At 44.4% G+C, this 18,924-nt stretch overlaps 1 protein-coding gene and 1 long non-coding RNA gene across 2 annotated transcripts; one reads left to right on the top strand and one right to left on the bottom strand.

Moving 5' to 3' along the window:
• Positions 1–9,548: 9,548 nt before the first annotated feature.
• LOC142502545 (acidic mammalian chitinase-like) lies at positions 9,549–17,479 on the top strand. The gene is made up of 11 exons (XM_075613673.1): positions 9,549–9,624; positions 10,463–10,492; positions 12,251–12,452; positions 12,943–12,999; positions 13,192–13,357; positions 13,776–13,900; positions 14,079–14,202; positions 14,993–15,178; positions 15,793–15,912; positions 16,010–16,151; positions 17,111–17,479. The coding sequence occupies exons 1-11, from the start codon at positions 9,600–9,602 to the stop codon at positions 17,383–17,385; spliced, it is 1,452 nt and encodes a 483-aa protein (XP_075469788.1). The 5' UTR covers positions 9,549–9,599; the 3' UTR covers positions 17,386–17,479.
• LOC142502550 (uncharacterized) lies at positions 12,313–18,920 on the bottom strand. Its single transcript, XR_012803789.1, has 2 exons — positions 18,793–18,920; positions 12,313–12,586 (listed from the first exon to the last, which is right to left on the bottom strand). It is a non-coding gene; the product is annotated as an uncharacterized LOC142502550 (long non-coding RNA).
• Between the last annotated feature and the right edge of the window lie 4 nt (positions 18,921–18,924).

Genomic DNA, 18,924 nt, shown 5'->3' with positions numbered 1-18,924 from the left:
TGAGCTCTGCAACACAAAAAGGCCTGGACGTCCACGGAAGACAACAGTGGTGGATGATTGTAGGATCCTTTCCATGGTAAAGAAAAACCCTTTCACAACATCTAGCCAAGTGAAGAACACTCTCCAGGAGGTAGGCATATCATTATTGAAGTCTACCATAAAGAGAAGACTACAAGAGAGCAAATACAGAGGGTTCACCACAAGGTGCAAACCATTCATAAGCCTCAAGAATAGAAAGGCCAGATTAGACTTTGCCAAACAATATCTAAAAAAGCCAGCCCAGTTCTGGAACAGCATTGTTTGGACAGATGAAACTAAGATCAACCTGTACCAGAATGATGGGAAGAAAAAAGTATGGAGAAGGCTTGGAACGGCTCATGATCCGAAGCATACCACATCATCTGTAAAACACGGTGGAGGCAGTGTGATGGCATGGGCATGCATGGCTTACAATGGCACTGGGTCACTAGTGTTTATTGATGATGTGACAGAAGACAGAAGCAGCCGGATGAATTCTGAAGTGTATAGGGATATATTGTCTGCTCAGATTCAGCCAAATTCAGCGAAGTTGATTGGATGGCGCTTCACTTTACAGATGGACAATGACCCAAAACATACTGCGAAAGCAACCCAGATGTTTTTTAAGGCAAAAAAGTGGAATATTCTGCAATGGCCGAGTCAATCACCTGATCTCAACCCGATCGAGCGTGCATTTCACTTGCTGAAGACAAAACTTAAGGTAGAAAGACTCACGAACAAACAGCAGAAGACAGCTGCAGTAAAGGCCTGGCAAAGCATCACAAAGGAGGAAACCCAGCGTTTGGTGATGTCCATGCGTTCCAGACTTAAAGCAGTCATTGCCTGCAAAGGATTCTCGACAAAGTTATTAAAAATTAACATTTTATTTATGATTGTGTTAATTTGTCCAATTACATTCGAGCCCCTGAAATAAGGGGACTGTGTATGAAATCGGTTGCAATTCCTAAATGTTTCATACGATATTTTTGATCAACCCCTTGAATTAAAGCTGAAAGTCTGCACTTCTATTACATCTCGGTTGTTTCATTTCAAATCCATTGTGGTGGCGTACAGAGCCAAAATTATGAAAATTGTGTCAGTGCCCAATTATTTCCAGACCCAAATGTATGTGTGTATATGTATGTATGTGTATGTATTTGTGTGTGTAAAATTACTTTTCTGTTCTGAAAAAAAACAATATATATATATATTCACTCACGTAACCACAAACAAAATGACTGGTGCATTAGTAGGTGTGCATTAGTATGAGCAAGTCATAATCATAGAAAATACAGTGTATAAACTAAGCACTCACATGTTGCAAATATATATATAAAATTATAATGACAGGCACGTCTCACAGCCAGCCTGCTGCAAACACTCATATCACAATGTAGCCAATAGATTTGCACTGTGCCACACCCAAAGATCAGATTCAGTAGTAAGTCATGGCCACGCCTACCTGTGCACGTCATAGCCACGCCCATCTGTCGCTCAGAGCACTGAAGTCTATACACACAAAAAGTGTGCTTCACGTTCACGAGCATTCGCGCCAACTATAAAACAAGCCTTAGGCCTACTGCTACAGAGCAAGCTTCACTTGAAAGCTTTTTCGATTAAATTACCTTCTTCAAAGCTTCAATTATCCCTGGAAGTTTTCCAGCAATTGGACGAACGGTTTCCACTCTTGCACTCCATCGAGTGTCACTTACACCATGCAGTGAACACCCAATTACATCTTTCAAAATGTGCCACCTTTCAGGGCTCCCACTGAAGAGAACATATAAGTGATTCACACATCCAAAAAAGTGATCGCTTCCGTACAACACGATGCTGCATGCACACCCACAACACCATGCTGCATGCACACCCACAACACCATGCTGCATGCACACCCACAACACCATGCTGCATGCACACCCACAACACCATGCTGCATGCACACCCACAAGACTTAAGGAATGGGCTGCATAGGGGCAAAATATAGCAGTAGGGTATTTTTCTTGTATGCCTTTTATTTTGCCAGACATATTACCATGTTCATGTAATCTTGACAGCAACATTTCCGCAATCTCCTCACCCCTCATATGAAAAAAAAGTCGACACATTCCATTAATCTCTCTTGAATAATCCAAACATTTGTCACCAAGTCTCTGTGCAATGTATCGCATGACAATGACGTTCTGTGTGAGAAACATCTGGCGTGGCATCACATATCACAGAAAAATAAATTGCCTCTTCCCATAGCTGGCCATATAGCTGGATCCTTCCAGTCAAAATCTTTTTCAAAATGTCTTGGTGATTCCGAGAGGCTGCTTTGAGCTTGTTCTTCTACCTCGGGCATCTCTTCTTGAATTGCAGTCTCAGTGGTGAAAGATGAAGTTCTGCAACAAGCGCTTTCCTCTTGTTCTGCTTCCTTATGTTCCTGTTAAACTTCTGCCTCAGGAGATAAATTATCTTCAACATCTTGCTGGTTGGATTTAGGCTTGTTAAAAAACTTCAATAATAATTTCTTGTTTCTCAATCTCTCATCCTCCTCTTCTCGTTCTTTCTTTTGTTTCCGTTTCAGAGAACCAGACTTGTGGTGGCACATTTTAAAAATTACATTTGTTCTACTAATAGTAGGTAATGGAAACTGGACTTTTGTGCTTTATTATAATACAAGATATAGAAATGCCGTTTCCTATATTTAACGTAAGTTAACCAGAACTAGAAAGCAGGTTCTTTGACCCTTAATGCAAGAACTATTCAATTCATTAGTGTCACTTACAATCACAACTCAAACCAATGTGCAAATAAAAAAATACTTAATACCTAAGTTGGATTCCGGTAGGGGGGGAGGAGGTGGATTCCAGTATGGGGGGTGAAGGTGTATTCCAGAGGGGTGGGGGGGCAAAGGATGCCGGATTGGAGCCCGAGGGGCCAAGAATTCTAGTTACGGTACGGCCTGCTGCTGGGGTGGGGGGTCTTAGCAGGAGCCGGCTGGCCGGGGAGGTTGGCACGTTAAGGCCCAGAACTGGAGCTGGTAGGAGACGGCGGGCCGGGGAGGTTGGTTGATGGCGGTAGGGGGGGAAAGCTGATTACGGTAGGTATTGGGGGGGGGGGGAGACGGACAGTCAGACGGACGACACACGAGTGACACGACACTACACAGACACACACACACAACAGTATAGGTTGTCGGTGAAACAGTCAAAGAGACAGAGACAGTACAGATAACACCAGCATTTACTTTACTTAACTTGCGTGAATTTTGAATAAGCAGCTGCACAGCCGGGAACATTCAAACACGCTTCTCCCGCCTGTGCAGTTGCTTATATTCTAGTCCCACTCCCGCCCATGAGGAAGGCCCTGATTGGATCTCCACTCAATGTTTTTTTAAGTTTTTTTTTTCTGTTTTGACACAGGCATATTTTTGTCCAAACACTTTTTGTTTCTGACACGGGCCCGGCGGCGGCTGCGGGCGGCCTGGCCCCGACTCACCGGGCCCGGGACGCCAGTCCCGGCAGACCCACCCGGTCGGCGGCCCTGATCTGCAGACCTCTGAATGCACTGAATGCCTGGAACCCTTGTTACAACATGTGTGAGGAATGCATGGAACAGTAGTCCGGCAGGGAAGAGGGGAGTTACAATGCAGGAATTAAAAAATGTTTAGGACACCAGGGAAACATTAGACCCCAAGGAAACGAGGTAACACTACAAATCAAGTAGGGTCTGAGATTTACTCTACAGTACGTGGGCCAGATGGACCTTATCTACAATCAACATCTTTGCTTCTGTGGTGCCCGCTAGAGTCTGTCTGCTCAACTTATCCAGCTTATCGTGGGCAAATAACAGCCGTCCACTAAGGGATTTAATAAACTGCACATAAAATCTCAAATCAATTCAGCTAAATCACACATGGCAGGTGCCAAGGCTCACACAGTGTTGCCCTTGTGCTCAAACTTCTCTGTACATTAGCAACAAAGAGCAATATTTTATATTCTTTGGTATCTATTAATCGAAGTCTCCCGGCTGCAAAATAAATGGTTCCAGTTTTCCAGCTGGGAGAATTTGATGAAGGCATTGCAGACCCCCTGGCATGATGAATATATGCAGGGATTCACAGCCGAAGCACCAGTCAGGGACTGTTACACGTTCGATCCAATACTGCATGTAACCCTCCCTGCCCGGCTTCTAGAGAGATTACATCGGTGTAATGCGTGTGGCTAGTCCGCAGCGGTTACCGTGACTCGGGGTGCTGGATTCTGGTGGCTGGGCGATGAGGTAGCAAGGTTGCGAAATAATGAGCGCCAGGAACTCTTGTCATACAACAGTCTTTTATTCAGATCCCCAGGCACGGGGACCGCTCACATTTCTAGAAGACGTACGTTTTATATTAAACATGTAGGACTCTGGTTTCTTCCATTAGTGCCCACTCTTAACACTATAATAGAGGTATATACAACAAAAAACAGACAAAGATGCCCAAAGCTACTTCCAATGTGACAAAAATACACAGTGCAATACCTATATATTCTCTTGAAAAAAGGGTAATTTAGTTTAACCCTTTGGTCAAATCGTCTTAAGCCTGCTGCCATTTTCAAGGCATGACCGTAGCAGGTCCTAACACTCCCTGGGTTAAAATTCAGGAAGAATGATCACATTGGATCTGTCGTAACCTGCCAAAATGAAACTGACCTGCCAACTTGGAAAGTGGGGAGGGGCAAGCTTAAACCTTGGGGGGGGGGAGCTTGTTGGGTATCTGTGTGTTTATAATAGAGGTATATTAACTTAGTTTCTTTATTGTGTTGGACCTCCCCCCCTCCCTTTGTTGCTTCTCGATACTTTTTGCTATTACCCCCTTTACACTGGGCTTGTACAGGAATCCCGGTGGGTCCTTTGTAAGTGACCAGTAGACATCTGGCCTGTTTACAAACTGAGAGGAATGTTAATGCAGATCCACGGATAGAGCTGGTTCGCCGACAGCCAGGACCCCTCTAGACTTGAAGTTCTCTGTGGCATGCCGATTTCCTATTCGTAAGCTATGTTGGACTCCCTTAGCCTTCTGCTAGAATCCTAACTAACCCGCTGTTAGTCCCTATCTGTCCCTATCTACAACACAATAAAATAGGGGGGCCTGGTTAGTAATATTACTTTAATAACCTATCTGCTCTCCCTGAAGATCTATGCCTCCTGTCCTCTGGGAACCTAACCATCTTGAACCATCACCTTCTCTAATATACTCCTCCATGACATAATGATCCCATGGCAACACAGGGTGTGGCCCGATATACACCATCCTTCTAGTAACCCTTTAGGGGGGGTTACTCATATAATTGACATTGCAGGGGGATTGCAAGACATTAAAATACTGACACACATTATAAATCTACATGTAACCTCTGCTAACTCAAGACAAAGTGACACATCAAGGCAAGATTGTATTAGTTCACCAAGAGAAGAGGCGTAGAGTGAGAAGAGCAGAGAACCAAGGACAGAGCTTTGTGGGACCCCCACAGGGCGAGGGAGTGAAGATGAGGAGACACCAGAGAAGGAAACACTGAAGGACTGGTTGGATAGGTAGGACGTGAACCAAGAGAAGGCTGCGTCATTGAGGCCAATGGAGTGGAGAGTGGTCAGGAGAAGGGAGTGATCAACAGTGTTGAAGGCAGCAGTGAGATCCAGGAGAATTAGTAAGGACAAGTGAACTTTAGAGTTCGCTGCGAGTAGGTCATTGGCCACGTTTGTTACCGCTGTGTCAGTGGTGTGTAGAGGACGTAACCCATATTGCAAAGAGTCAATCAGGGAGTTGGAGGAAAATGAGTCAGGCGGTTGTATACAAGTCGCTCAAGTAGCTTGGAGGCAAAGGGAAGAAGAGAGAGAGGGCGTTAATTAGAGAGGGAGGGTGGGTCAAGAGAGTGTTTGTTTTGAATGGGCGTGATGAGTGCATGTTTGAAGAAGATGGGAATGTTCCGGGGTGGAGAGAGAGGTTAAAGTGAGGAGTGTGGGGCTTAGTGTGCGGAGATGTGAGGGAATAGGATCAAGGGGGCAGGTTGTAGGGCGAGATGGTGAGACGAGAGGGGAGACTCATCCTCAGTCACAGGGAGGAGCAATCTTATCGAAGGCTGATGAGTATACTGTCATATAGAGAGGTTGCTAGGTCAGGTTCCCCCCAAAAATTTAAATCGGAAGGGGTCCAGAGTATGTAGGTTTCTGTATGTGCGTGTGGAAGTAGGTTTCTGTATGTGCGTGTGGAAGTAGGTTTCTGTATGTGCGTGTGGAAGTAGGTTTCTGTATGTGCGTGTGGAAGTAGGTTTCTGTATGTGCGTGCGGAAGTAGGTTTCTGTATGTGCGGGTGGAAGTAGGTTTCTGTATGTGCGGGTGGAAGTAGGTTTCTGTATGTGCGTGTGGAAGTAGGTTTCTGTATGTGCGTGTGGAAGTAGGTTTCTGTATGTGCGTGTGGAAGTAGGTTTCTGTATGTGCGTGTGGAAGTAGGCTTCTGTATGTGCGTGTGAAGGTAGGTTTCTGTATGTGCGTGCGGAAGTAGGTTTCTGTATGTGCGTGCGGAAGTAGGTTTCTGTATGTGCGTGCGGAAGTAGGTTTCTGTATGTGCGGGTGGAAGTAGGTTTCTGTATGTGCGTGCGGAAGTAGGTTTCTGTATGTGCGTGCGGAAGTAGGTTTCTGTATGTGCGTGCGGAAGTAGGTTTCTGTATGTGCGTGCGGAAGTAGGTTTCTGTATGTGCGTGCGGAAGTAGGTTTCTGTATGTGCGGGTGGAAGTAGGTTTCTGTATGTGCGTGTGGAAGTAGGTTTCTGTATGTGCATGTGGAAGTAGGTTTCTGTATGTGCGTGTGGAAGTAGGCTTCTGTACAGTATGTGCGGGTGGAAGTAGGTTTTTGTATATGCGTGTGGAAGTAGGTTTCTGTATGTGCGGGTGGAAGTAGGTTTCTGTATGTGCGGGTGGAAGTAGGTTTCTGTATGTGCGGGTGGAAGTAGGTTTCTGTATGTGTGTGTGGAAGTAGGTTTCTGTATGTGCGTGCGGAAGTAGGTTTCTGTATGTGCGTCCGGAAGTAGGTTTCTGTATGTGCACGTGGAAGTAGGTTTCTGTATAAGCATGTGGAAGTAGGTTTCTGTATGTGCGTGTGGAAGTAGGTTTCTGTATGTGCGTGTGGAAGTAGGTTTCTGTATGTGCGTGTGGAAGTAGGTTTCTGTATGTGCATGTGGAAGTAGGTTTCTGTATGTGCGTGCGGAAGTAGGTTTCTGTATGTGCGTGTGGAAGTAGGTTTCTGTATGTGCGTGTGGAAGTAGGTATTGTAGATGATGCAGATGCTAGAGCAGTGGTTTCTAACCTTTTTTTTGGTTAATGAACCCCAAGTGAAATTCTGAGGAACCCCCAACCCTCTCTAATACCGCGTCTGAGATCAGATGCATTGTAAGGAACCCCAACCCTCTCTAATAGCACGTCTGAGATCGATGCATTGTAAGGAACCCCAACCCTCTCTAAAAACGTGTCTGAGATCAGATGCATTGTAAGGAACCCCAACCCTCTCTAATAGCGCGTCTGAGATCAGATGCATTGTAAGGAACCCTAACCCTCTCTAATAGCGCGTCTGAGATCAGATACAATGTAAGGAACCCCAACCCTATCTAAAAGGGCGTCTGAGATCAGATACAATGTAAGGAACCCCAACCCTCTCTAATAGTATGTCCGATATCAGATGCATTGTAAATTCTTCTGTATTAGATACAATTTTCAAATGACCAGAAGATTGCAGGGAACCCTTTAGCGATACCTGGGGAACTCACGGGTTCCTAGGAACCCTGGTTGAAAAACACTGCGCTAGAGTGAGGCTAAAGGTTAGGAGGTAATGATCAGAGAGAGGGACGGGTATGTTAGAGGAGTGAGAACTGAGCAGAAGCGGGAGAAAACCAGGTCAAGGGAATGTCCATTGCAGTGAGTAGGAGAGGTGGTCCACTGAGAGAGACCATAGGAGGTTAAAGAGATAAGATGGGCAGCTGATGTGGCATTGGGATTGTCTATAGGTATGTTAAGGTTTCCTTGAGAAAGGTCTGCTGGGTGGGACTGAAATGTTGGATTAATTCATACTCACCACTTGACCACTATTTTGACACTGTCAATAGGTATGTTAAAGTCTCCCAGGATGACAGAAGGTGTATCAAAAGAGAGGAGAGAAGAGAAGAGAGGCGACAAAGTTGCCAAGAAATTGAGATGTAGGTCAAGGGGGTCGATAGATGACAGTGACAAGGGGGGAAAGGGGAGAAAAGAGACGGACAGTGTGGGGAGAAAAGAGACGGACAGTGTGGGGAGAAAAGAGACGGACAGTGTGGGGAGAAAAGAGACAGACAGTGTGGGGAGAAAAGAGACGGACAGTGTGGGGAGAAAAGAGACGGACAGTGTGGGGAGAAAAGAGACGGACAGTGTGGGGAGAAAAGAGACGGACAGTGTGGGGAGAAAAGAGACGGACAGTGTGGGGAGAAAAGAGACAGACAGTGTGGGGAGAAAAGAGACGGCCAGTGTGGGGAGAAAAGAGACGGACAGTGTGGGGAGAAAAGAGACGGACAGTGTGGGGAGAAAAGAGACGGACAGTGTGGGGAGAAAAGAGACGGACAGTGTGGGGAGAAAAGAGACGGACAATAGGTTTACCGTCTCTGCGCTTCTTTAACCCACGCTGTGCTCAAAAGCTGTGTAATACGGCAGGCATACGCTTATAGGGGTCCCATGTTAAAATGGACAAAAAGCAAAAGGTGACACTGTGTGCTCATTTACATGTCATTACCCAGAATCCCTGGCTGCAGGGGAAGCACTGTATGCTAAGAGATAAGAGGGGAAAAGGCAGCGTTGCAGACCTGACTGAGACATGTGAATGTGCTCACAAAGTGGTATTCTAACTCACTGAGTTAGACTGCTCGTTCCATCAAGGTCTACATTTAATTCATTCCATTTAAAACATGAAGTATATGAAAAATGACAGTACGAGACTGGATCAATGTGGGTGTTGCTCCCTCCGTCTCCTGCCTGTTCCAGATCTGTGCCAGTTTTCTGTTTGACTTTCCCGGCATCGGAAGTCCTTGACCTATTTTACCCGGTGCCGTTTGCTTATTTCATTTCCATTGCTGTATATCTTTTTTGGCTCACTACGGAGCCATTCCAATTGGTCCCAATAAAAGCGGATTAAACAATGAAGAAGGTCACGGTTTTAAAATGATCACACTGTTTGCTGTAGGCCAGAGGTCCCGTTGTATCATTATGCATACCACATGTAGGTGAGCGTTGCACAGGGGGTGCCATTTACTTTGTAATTAAGGACACTCTGCTGCTACCACGCCGACCTCATTATCTGGTGGCAGTGACTGAAAGCGGCCGATTGCACTTTACTTTCCAACATTTATATATGATATGGAAAATATTTCATTGTTTCGTTGGTTATTTCCAAAGTTTGATATCATAATGTACAAATAATAGCTTATTTACAGACAAATGATTCGGTTTAATCTTAGCGTGACGATAAAGGGACAGAGGAGGGGGACATGGTGTATAAAAGACCACAGTTGAGCGACTAGAGTCAGTACAGAGGCAAAGATGGCAAACCTTCTCCTCCTCACCGGTAAGTGGATGCTGAGAAATTTCGGTTATGGATTTGCCTAATGGTGCAGTTCCAGATATCAGACAAGAGACCATTTTATAATCCCGGGGTGGGCAACTCCAGTCCTCAAGGGCCACCAACAGGTCAGGGTTTCCGAATATCCCTGCTTCAGCACAGGTAGCTCAATCAGTGACGCAGTCAAAGACGGAGCCACTGATTGAGCCACCTGTGCTGAAGCAGGGATATCCGGAAGCCCTGACCTGTTGGTGGCTCTTGAGGACTGGAGTTGGCCACCCCGGGATAATGAGCATCAGTTACGAGGACAATATGAAATAATGGTTAGAAGTTAGTATGAGTTGAGAAACCCTTTTATGATAGAAATTGCTTTACAAGGCAGATGAAGAAACCTGTTTACTTACGGATTCACTTAAAGATGAAAATCTCTTGATATGAAGACATAAAAAAAAAAAAAAACAAAGCTAAAAGATCCAGTAGGTATCGTTTCAAGGTAATGTTTGGCAGCCAGAGAATTGCAGGGTTCCAGCCCTGCCCAGGAGCTGTCACATTCTGCTTTGCTACTGTACCTCTTTTTTTCAGTCTCCAAGATATGCGGTTTTTCTTGAGCTTGCGAAATCTTTGGGATCCAAGTTCTTTGGGATCTTGAAAGATCAAGAACAATGAAGAGATTTTCTAATGAAAAAAAAATCCTCTCTAGTGGATCAGCTTGTACCCACAACCAAACACGGCTTAGAAGGCAGGAGGGCTATTATCAAATAGTTTTTTTTAATATAAATCCCCCAATGGAAAGCAAGAACTCATTTTATTTTATTTATCAACGTTTTGGTTCTGTTTCCCTTAGGGCTGGCGCTGCTGCTGAATGCTCAGATAGGTAAGTCAAGAAAATGCTAAATATAATTGTATGTCAATAATGAAAAAAAGGGAGTAAGTAGACAGATCTAGACAAATCAAGCCCAAAACTCCACTCAACATGTCCTCCCCAGCAACAGATGGACTCAGTTACGAGAGGGGTTAGACCAGTGTTTTTTCAACAGGGGTTTCCCAGTCATCCCTAAAGGGCTCTCTGCAGTTTTCAGGTGATTTGAAAATTGTGCCAAATTCAGAAGAATTTACAAAGCATCTGATCTCAGATGCGCTATTAGAGAGGGTTGGGGTTACTTACATTGTATCTGATCTCAGACACGCTATTAGAGAGGGTTGGGGTTCCTTACAATGCATTTGATCTCAGGTGCACTATTAGAGAGGGTTGGGGTTCCTTACAATGCATCTGATTTCACACACACTATTAGAGAGAGTTGGGGTTCATTACAATGGATCTGATCTCAGACGCACTATTAGAGAGAGTTGGGGTTCATTACAATGGATCTGATCTCAGGTGCACTATTAGAGAGGGTTGGGGTTCTTTACAATACATCTGATCTCAGACACACTATTAGAGAGAGTTCGGGTTCATTACAATGCATCTGATCTCAGGTGCACTATTAGAGAGGTTTGGGGTTCCTTACAATGCATCTGATTTCAGACACACTATTAGAGGGAGTTGGGGTTCATTACAATGGATCTGATCTCAGGTGCACTATTAGAGAGGGTTGGGGTTCCGCAGAATTTCTCAATATAATTAGCGGGTTCCTTAACCAAAAAAAGGTTAACAAAACACTTGGTTAGACATTAAAACATATTTAACCAATCTTAAAACTGTATGTCACATATATGATTATATTTCCTCTCTATATTGAAGACAATAATGTATATGTACGCCTCATGCCATGGTGCATAACACTATTAGAAAGGATTATTGAATTTTAAAGCAACTGAACCCTACTGAATTCTGAATCAATAACCAATTATACTCCAGAGGAAGGCATACCGACACCTCTAGTGTGAAACCCTGGCAGAACATTGCTAGCATTCACCTCTGTGTGATGCATCCAGACAGAGTGGGAGAACAAAGAAATATTATTATGAACTGATTAGAAGCCAATAATAAAGAAAATACAATTAATAAACAAGGAGTTATGTGTACACAGCGTAGAAGTCTTATATCGTAGCCACATGTTTCTGTACCGAAAAGCAACACCCCATACCTTATGGGGGTCATTCATTGTGATAGTATAGATCGGAGCACTATTGCACGGAAACTCCCAGTAACTTAAATGGGCACTATCACCGTTTAATGAATAACCCTTTATGTGTTAAAAACCTTATATCTCAACTCAAAGAGCTGAAACAAGGATACCTACAGCCCTGGGAGTATTCATTAAGGTAACATTCACAGCCAATAATAATTGTTTCATTAACTTGAATGAAGCTATTGCCCATTTGAGAGTAAACCCCAAAGGTTTTATTTGGCTGATTTCAGATTCTCTGTTATTCCATCTGTTTGGTACCCACCTCACACCAGGGCTGCTTATCTATAGCTCTGCTGTATGTATATTTGTTATTTAACACCCAAACCCTCAGTATAACCACTGGAGTAGAAAATTGCACAAACCAACATACAGTATTGAATGCACCTATGATTAACAAAAAATCATGTTCCTTGTTACATATATATAACTTATACATATATAAACATATATAACTCAATCTGCCGTCCAACTGTGCATATTTATTCCTCTGCTTTATGCAGGCTCTGCCTACCAGCTGACATGCTACTTCACCAACTGGGCCCAGTACAGACCAGGACTGGGGAAGTTCAAGCCCGATAACATTGACCCATGCCTTTGTACTCACCTGATCTATGCCTTTGCTGGAATGTCCGGCAACCAGATCACAACCATCGAATGGAATGACGTCACCCTGTACAGCTCCTTCCAAAACCTGAAGAACCAGTAAGTGGCAAAGCGGCGTTGCAGCACTTCCATACCCCATGGCAGGCCCCCCGGGGTACAGCCCTCCATACCATAGCGAAGGGCATCCCAGGCTCCAAAATGGTTAAAGCAGCCGCTCATGGTCGGAATCCACCCTAGAAATTAGTATCAAAAATATAGTGTATGAGCGCAAACGTCAACCACCTAAATATTGTTCTGCTTACAAAACAGAAACATCATGGGAGCCTTCTGATAATTACAGTTGCCCGTCATCCACTAAACACTCGTTAATCCCTTATGAATACAAAAAATTCCCACTGTTGGAAAGGCCGCTTCTGACTATTTGTGGTTTAAAGGGCACAGAAGGTGCGACAAGCAATACGTTACCACTGCAGAGCTGGCAGCAGTAACAAATCACAGAAGGCGTTTTACAGACAGTATTGCTCTCAGTGTGAATGCTTTCTGACTAGAGATAGAAAAAGGATATTAATGTCCCTTCTTCCCTTTGCAGGAATGGTAACTTGAAAACTCTGCTGGCCATCGGAGGTTGGAACTTTGGGACTGCACCGTAAGTACCGAGTATTACAGACCATAATTCCTTGGGACAATCTTAATTACTAATCCAAAGACACGAAATAAACCCTATAAGAAGCACTCAGATATATCAATTAAATATTCATTCATTTTGTGTGTTTTTTAATTACTAATCTATTTGGACTTTTTTCCCCCAAAAAAACATTCCCTCTCTCTTCTTTTGCAGATTCACTGCCATGGTCTCCAGTGCTGGAACCCGTCAGACTTTCATCTCCTCCGTGATTAAATTCCTGCGCCAGTACGGATTCGATGGACTGGATTTCGACTGGGAATATCCCGGTTCCAGAGGCAGCCCCCCTCAGGACAAACAGCTCTTCACTACCTTGGTTCAGGTAAGCGGAATGAAGCAGGTGTTAGCTTGCCGGATAACCTAGTGGCTGGGGTGTGATCATAACTAATGCTACAGAAACTATTTACTGTATTACAAACGTCTCTTTCAATGCAATTTATTTAAGAAGGATCTCACCCATCCTGCTATTATTGCACAAACTTATTTGTTTTACTATAGGGTCCAAATAGCTTGACCAATTTTATTAATATTTCTTAATTATTATTATGAACTATTTAAGCAGTAATGTAAAAGCATTACAAATAATGTAAAATGCAGCAAACTACATACGCAGCGATCAAAGCATCATAAATGAAAGCAACCACTGTGAGCAGAGCATATTTGACCCAAAGAGCTAACAATCAAAGTTGATTCAAAATCCATGCGGGCAGCAAGATGACGCATTTGTTGTTGCTTTCTAGGAAATGCGGGCAGCTTTTGAGACAGAAGCTTCACAAACCAACAGAGCCCGGCTCATGGTGACTGCCGCAGTGGCTGGTGGTATCTCCAATATCCAGTTAGGCTACGAGATTCCTCAGCTTTCACAGTAAGTCAAACTACTTGCTGGAGTCAGCCATCTTAAAATGTGACCATCAATAAATGCATGTGACATGTTAACACGTCTACTTAAACATGCAGCACTCCACTTGTGCAGAGAAAAGGAAGCCATTTAGTATGTTTTCCAAAACCACCACTCGGTGATGATACATTTCAATACCACACAGGGCTCTGGATTACATCCACGTCATGACCTATGACCTCCACGGCTCCTGGGAAGGATACACCGGAGAAAACAGCCCCCTGTATGCCAACCCTGCTGCCACTGGAGGAAACGCCTACCTGAATGTTGTAAGTATCCATTGGCTCATACAATACAGATTCACTTGGAATATATTACGCAAGGGGTGCTCAACTCCAGTCCTTAAACACCCCCCCCCCCCCTCCACAGGGCAGGTCTTCAGAATATCCCAGCCTTAGCACAGGTGGCTCAATCAGAGGCTCAGTCAAAGACTGAGCCACCTATGCTGAAGCAATGACTGATTGGGCCGCCTGTGCTGAAGCAGGGACTGAGTGAGTCACCTGTTCTGTAGCTAGGATATCCTTAAACCCTGACCTGTTGGGAGGTTTTGAGGACTGGAGTTGAGCACCCCTATGCTACACAACAATGCTAACCAGACCATACTTCTGCCTGAGACTGCATTTGAAGTCAAGGGCCTGTTCCAGCAAAATCTGGACTGTTAGATCTATTGATCCTAGAGAAGTGTAGGCTTATTACAAGACTTTATACCCACTAAAGAGTTAACATGAGAGTTCTTCATATATGAAGGTGTTCAAAAGACCTCACAAGTCCCTCTGAAGATGACTGTCATATGAAGAAAAGCCTTGTGAGGTTTTTGAAAGCTCATTTACTTCTAGGAAGAAATCTCATGTAGACTCATTAATAAATGGTATAACAACTTGCAACAAACCTACACTTCTCTGAGACAAAATGGCTACTAGAAATCTCCACTGCAGTTGTGGAAATGGATATTAGGGTTATGGTTATGCCAAACCCAAGCTGTGCATCACATCTCCAAAAAAAGTGTAAATGTGCTGCATGAAGGAATCTGCCACTTTATCTCAAATACTCTCCCTGTAGAACTACGTCATGAATTACTGGCTGAGCAACGGTGCACCGGCTTCCAAACTCATCGTTGGATTCCCAACCTACGGACACACCTTCGTCCTTAGCAACCCATCCAGCACTGGTATCGGTGCCCCCACTTCTGGGGCTGGACCTGCAGGTCCTTACACCAGGCAAGCCGGATTCTGGGCCTACTATGAGGTAACATGCTCTAGTCTAGGCAATAATAATATTCTGCAGGGATAACTGTCTTAGGGAAAATGCTTCAAATCAAAGTAGGGATGTTTGTTGCTTCGATTACCCATAAATATACAGCCAGAGTCCTTTGTGTCTATGGCAAACCTAAACTAAATATATACTGTTCTAATGGTATCTTTTTCAAGTTTGAGGTGCATTTAAAATCCTAAATAATAGTAAAGGAGAATAGGGAGACCCTAAAGCCTACAATTAGGGGATACCTGCAGGTGGGATATATAAAACAAATAATATGCATTATTTTTACACAGCAGACACGTAACCTGTGGTACTTTCCACTGGGTGTTGTAATTACAAATTGCACTACTAGGCTTAAAAGGTAATTAGACCAACACAAATTCAGCTATTTATATAATAATATGATGAGAATGAGGATGACAGTGTTAAGAATGCATTAATTGCACCAATAAATCTGATTCTCACCATATTAATTAGGGGCCTTTAAGTATGTCTGCATCTGAGTATTCAAAGCAGGGATGATCTAACCCCATGGATCATCTGGTCAGCCATTCTCACTCAGTATCGGTATCTGTTACATTCTTCATCCATTATTTCCACAGATCTGCACCTTCCTGAAGAACGGAGCCACCGCCTTGTGGTCTTCTGCTGAAGATGTCCCCTACGCGTACCAGGGCAATGAGTGGCTGGGATATGACAACGTCAAGAGCTTCCAGATCAAGGTATGCCCCGACTGCCGACGTCTTGCAAGATAACAAATCAACGGCAGTAACGAAGGAAGGCACAGAGACTGACGTGTGTATTTTAACCCTTTCACAGGCTGAGTGGCTGATGAAGAACAACCTTGGAGGGGCTATGGTATGGGCTATTGATTTGGATGATTTCAGTGGATCCTTCTGTAACCAGGGCAAGTTCCCTCTGATCTCCGCATTGAAGAGTACTCTTGGTGTTCAGGCCTCCGGTGAGTCCTTAATCAGCTGTTTATTAACAATTTTACTCATTTGCATCTTATGAAAAATGCGTTTTCCGTGATTTCCATCGGGGTTACCGAATCCATGCTTACACTTATCTGCTTGTAACGACGGTATCGCAATTACATTTACCAAGTACAAAACAATGTCATTTTTTTTTTTAATTTCTCCAAAAGAAAATGAGATGAAGGGTGTAATTTACTAAAATCTCCTGGTTGCCAAACTGGGGCAAAACCAGCACAACCCCCCCCCCCAAAAAATGGCACCAGATTTATCACAGGATAAAAACCCAACAATTTATTTTAATGGGTTTCCTTCTCTACGATAAGCCTGGTGCTGTTTTTAAATGCCCTGGAAGACTTGTAAAAACCCACCAAAGTATTGGGTTACCATGGAGACATTAAAAGTGACAAAATTATTTCAATATACATACTTGTCAGTTTTTTTAGTACTGTACCTCATCTCCTAACCCAGGGGTGGCCAAATCCAATCCTCAAGGGCCACATTCAAGGATATCCCTGCTTCAGCACTGATCGAGCCACCTGTGCTTAAGCAGGGATATCCTGAAAACCTGAACTGTTGGTGGCCCTTGACTAGAGTTGGGTACCCCTGTGCTAGCCAATTACACAACACTACCATCAGCTCACTTTGAGGGGTTGAATTTCTAACTGCGCGTACAGTGCCGGCGACGTCGCAGCAAAACAATGTATTGCCGCCGTCGCGTGCGCTTATAGTAGAAACGACGCGACGGCTTGGTCGCGATCGCTGGTAGTCAAGTCAATTTGATTTTTCTAGTAACCGCAGCGTGACGTCACGGTCACATCGCTGTCACTATAAGCGCAGCCTAAAGACACTACCATTATTGCACTATGCTCCAAGGACTGACGACCCCCTTATGTAATACCACCCTATTGTTCTGACACGGGTCTGTCCCTTTTCCCTCTGGCAGGCTGCACTCCTCCTGCTTCTCCCATCGCTCCGATCACAGCTGCTCCAGCCACAGCTGCTGCAGCCACCGTCCCCAGCGGCAGCGGTTCCGGGAGCAGCGGTTCCGGCAGCAGCTCAGGAGGAAGTGGATTCTGTGCCGGCAAAGCCAGCGGCCTATACCCAGTGGCAGGGAACAAGAACGCCTTCTGGCACTGCCTGAACGGGATCACCTACCAGCAACACTGCCAGGCTGGCCTCGTCTACGACCCGAGCTGCGAGTGCTGCAACTGGGCGTGAATTGGACCCGTGGGCGCCGAACTTAACGACCAGGATTTCACTCTGATTAACACACATGATTAATGCAAAAATAAAGAAAATAGCTCAGCATAAAGATATTGTCTGTGTTTCATGTCCCTCGGGGGGTCCGGGGCACTCGTTATGGTATGTTATATTAATATGCAGAGAAGATGGTGCACTGGGTAAATAGGCAGCTATATACCTCAAAGGGCAGTTATTCAGCGATATAATGGGGCAGCTATATACCTCACAGGGCAGTTATTCAGCGATATAATGGGGCCGCTAGTTACCTCACAGGGCAGTTATTCAGCGATATAATGGGGCCACTAGTTAGCTCACAGGGCAGTTATTCAGCGATATAATGGGGCCACTAGTTAGCTCACAGGGCAGTTATTCAGCGATATAATGGGGCCGCTAGTTACCTCACAGGGCAGTTATTCAGCGATATAATGGGGCCGCTAGTTACCTCACAGGGCAGTTATTCAGCGATATAATGGGGCCGCTAGTTACCTCACAGGGCAGTTATTCAGCTATATAATGGGGCCGCTATATATATACCTCACAGGGCAGTTATTCAGCGATATAATTTGGTAGCTATATACCTCACAGTGCAGTTATTCAGCGATATAATGGGGCAGCTATATATATACCTCACAGGGCAGTTATTCAGCGATATAATGGGGCAGCTAGTTACCTCACAGGGCAGTTATTAAGCGATATAATGGGGCAGCTATATACCTCACAGGGCAGTTATTCAGCGATATAATGGGGTAGCTATATACCTCACAGGGCAGTTATTCAGCGATATAATGGGGGCCACTAGTTACCTCACAGGGCAGTTATTCAGCTTCTAGTGATATCGTGGGGCATTTATTAAGCTGTCACAAGGTGGGGCAGTTATTCACCTCAGTCATATGGTGGGGCAGTTAGTCACCTCATAGTCACATGATGGGTCATTTATTCTCCCGATAGGCACATGGTTGAGAACCTCCATACCTCACAGGGCAAGGTATTCATCTTATAGTGATATGATGAGGCAGCTATTTACCTCACAAAGCAGTTATTTACCTCAGTCACATAGTGGGCAGTTATTCACCTCATGGTCACATAGTGGGGCATTTATTCACCTCATGGTCACATAGTGGGGCATTTATTCACCTCATAAGTCACATGGTGGGGCAAATATTTACCTCATAATCTCACGAGGGGTAACTTATTCTCCTGATAGACACATGGTGGAGTAGCTATATACCAAACAGGGCCAGTTTTCATTGCATAGTGATGGGGCAGTTATTTACTTCACAGTCAAATATTTACCTCAAACTCGCGACAGGGAAGATAGCTATCTCATTGACACAAAGTGGGACAATTATATACTTATAGACACATAGTGGGGCAGATATTTACCTCACAGTTACATAGTGGGGCAGATATTTACTTCAGTCAACATAGGTGATGACGTAAAAGTGACGCTACACCAAACCACTCCATGATTGGTGCGTCCTCTCCTCCTATCCCCTCAGAGGGCAGCACTTTCCC

The sequence above is a fragment of the Ascaphus truei genome, chromosome 9 (assembly GCF_040206685.1).
Source record: "Ascaphus truei isolate aAscTru1 chromosome 9, aAscTru1.hap1, whole genome shotgun sequence".
Classification (NCBI taxonomy): Eukaryota; Metazoa; Chordata; class Amphibia; order Anura; family Ascaphidae; genus Ascaphus; species Ascaphus truei.
This window is presented reverse-complemented; position numbering and strand designations above follow the sequence as displayed.

Bases quoted from the DNA above. Each gene is read 5' to 3' on its own strand.
- LOC142502545 (XM_075613673.1), top strand. From the start codon at position 9,600: ATGGCAAACCTTCTCCTCCTCACCG. The intron at 13,358-13,775 runs GTAAGCGGAATG...GTTGCTTTCTAG, and splicing joins TCTTCACTACCTTGGTTCAG to GAAATGCGGGCAGCTTTTGA. The intron at 16,152-17,110 runs GTGAGTCCTTAA...TCCCTCTGGCAG, and splicing joins TCTTGGTGTTCAGGCCTCCG to GCTGCACTCCTCCTGCTTCT.